A 2,453-nucleotide genomic window follows, 5' to 3' on the forward strand; every position below is an offset into this window, starting at 1 on the left:
TCCCGGTTGCCGATCAGCACCAGCTGCTCCACCTCCTGCCGGCGGTCAGCTGACCGTTGTACTAGCTCCGAGGGTGTGTCTGTTTGCTTGCGTGTCAGTGTTGTCGACTGGTTTGGACTCGATTTTCATCCACTTGAGTGGAGCGGTTTAATTCAAAGTCTGTACATTTGTCAAGGATCGGTGACAATACAATAATTGCATGGATTTATGAGGTAAGTAGTTTTTTTACATCAAACTGGCAGCGCTTTTTCTTGTCTTTAAGTTTTTATCTTAATGCAAAGACCGAGGACATCAGAGGAGAAATCTAATACACCGAAATCCACAAATCTGGTCAGCCGTTCTTAGAAGGCATGTATTGGTATTCCACAGGGATCTATTTTAGGCCCCTTTTATTTGAAATTTATAATAGCGATTTACCCATCATTAGATGATCCAATTGCAAAACATTTGTTCATTGATTTCAAAGGTAGATGACATGAGACAAACCTTGATGAAATAAACAATGCTTTTTTACTCATATTAAACTGGTTAGTTACTTGAGAAATTTTGAAAGAATAGAAAAAATTCGATCACGAGGCAGGATTCGAACCTGCGTTTCTTGCCTAACCGTAGCAACGCCTAGCCTCTCGGCCACCCGTTAGGCAAGAAACGCAGGTTCGAATCCTGCCTCGTGATCGAATTTTTTCTATTCTTTCAAAATTTCTCATTTATAAAGCATTTCAATGCTATAAAACTAAAATTAAATGGTTAGTTACTTACTAAAATAAAATAAAAATATCATTGGATAGTTCTTTGGCTTATTTATAATTTTTTTTATCAATATTATGCTTTTATAGAGTTGATATATATTTATAGAATTTATTTCTGTATGACTTGGTACATAATAAAGTATTTTGATTTGATTTGAATATGTTTGAAAAAAAAAAATTATTACCTATAAGAACAACTACAATTTCTTCCCACAAATTATCTGTAGAAACTGCTTTTACAACCTGTGATATAATTTTATTATTTATTTGACGATTCAGAAACGCTTCACCTAACTTAAATAATATGTTAAAGTAACATATTTTTACAATGATCGCTATCATTACCACTAACTTGGTCATCACATTTGTCACTAACCTTATCACTACTTACATCACTGATTAAGTCACTACCACTATAGCTAACGTCGTCTCTATTATTATCACTAACCCATCTACCATGATTATCACTAACCTGATCACTAATTTTGTCACTACCACTTCCACTATCACTAACCTCATCTTCATCATTACCACCAACCTATTCACCATCTCTACCACCAACCTGATCGCTATCCGTCCGTATGATGGCGTTGAGGCGATGCGCCGCCTGCGCAGAGCTGAGCGCGGAATCTCCCTCGCCCTCTATGATGTCCACTGGCACCCCGTGCAGCTGGAACGACGATGTCTCCCTAGACCATCGTTAGATTAGTTTCAATTTTCGATTTTAAGAGAAAAGCTTGCTGTGTACCAGACTTACAAATATTTTAAAAGTCCATTAACCATATTATAGATACGAAATTTAAAATGCCTAGTCTCATATAATAGCAACATTCGAAAGTGTTAAACACTTACCAATAAGTTCTTACCAAGTAATAGATATGCATAAAGCATGTTTTTTTTCAAAATTTAACCTTATGCGTTCGACTTAGAGTTTTTTTTATAAAATGAACTGTTTTGAGATGCACTGATTGCAAACGAACGCTTTTGAAACGTCGAGTGCGTCAACGCGTCGAATTTTTATATCAATGATTTAATATCATAGAAGTGAAGAGATATGTAAAACTATATCATAACATAGTATAAAACAAAGTTCCTATGTTTTTTATGTGTGTGTCTGCGCGAGCGCTCACCTGCCGGCGGGCGGGTGGCAGAGCGGCGCGGGTGCGGGGTGTGCGGGGTGTGCGGGGTGCGGGGGGCGCAGCGCGAGGCGCGCGCGCAGGCCGCAGCCCGGCGCCGCCGTGAAGCTGCGGCAGTGCGCGCGCGCCTCCTCGCCCAGCACCGCCGTGCACCACTGCACTATCGCTGCGGGTACGAGTTTGTCACACATTTATACACATAACAAAATTTACAAATAAAATAAAAAATAATAAGAGCCACAATCCACTGTTGCAATAATGTATTAGCTAATAAATAAATAAAATAAATAAAATATTCAGATAATAAAATTATCGAAATGAGCTTCACATGAATGACAAAATCAAATTTTTTTACATATATAACTAACATAAGTGATGTGCAAGTGTCCGAGGTCAATAACTTAAGTAAGTCAATCAGCGGATACATGATCAAGTAAATAAATGAGAAGGTGACCAAGTTGACGCGGATGCGGCTAGGATGGTCTATACATTTCGAATCTACGGATACTAAAGGTTAGTTAGTGGCTAGTGTCCCCCCCCCCTCTCACCGGAGGCGAGCGGGTGCTCC

General features: G+C 39.0%; 1 protein-coding gene across 1 annotated transcript in view; it reads right to left on the reverse strand.

Annotated features, from left to right (window-relative positions):
• LOC119838052 (copper-transporting ATPase 2-like) overlaps positions 1–2,453 on the reverse strand; it is a 49,350-nt gene that overhangs the window by 7,204 nt on the left and 39,693 nt on the right. Inside the window, 4 exon segments of the mRNA XM_038363859.1 lie at positions 2–35; positions 1,312–1,438; positions 1,880–2,051; positions 2,434–2,449. Coding sequence (XP_038219787.1) covers positions 2–35; positions 1,312–1,438; positions 1,880–2,051; positions 2,434–2,449 — 349 coding nt within the window.

This window comes from Zerene cesonia, unplaced genomic scaffold (genome assembly GCF_012273895.1).
Source record: "Zerene cesonia ecotype Mississippi unplaced genomic scaffold, Zerene_cesonia_1.1 Zces_u001, whole genome shotgun sequence".
NCBI classification, from domain to species: Eukaryota; Metazoa; Arthropoda; class Insecta; order Lepidoptera; family Pieridae; genus Zerene; species Zerene cesonia.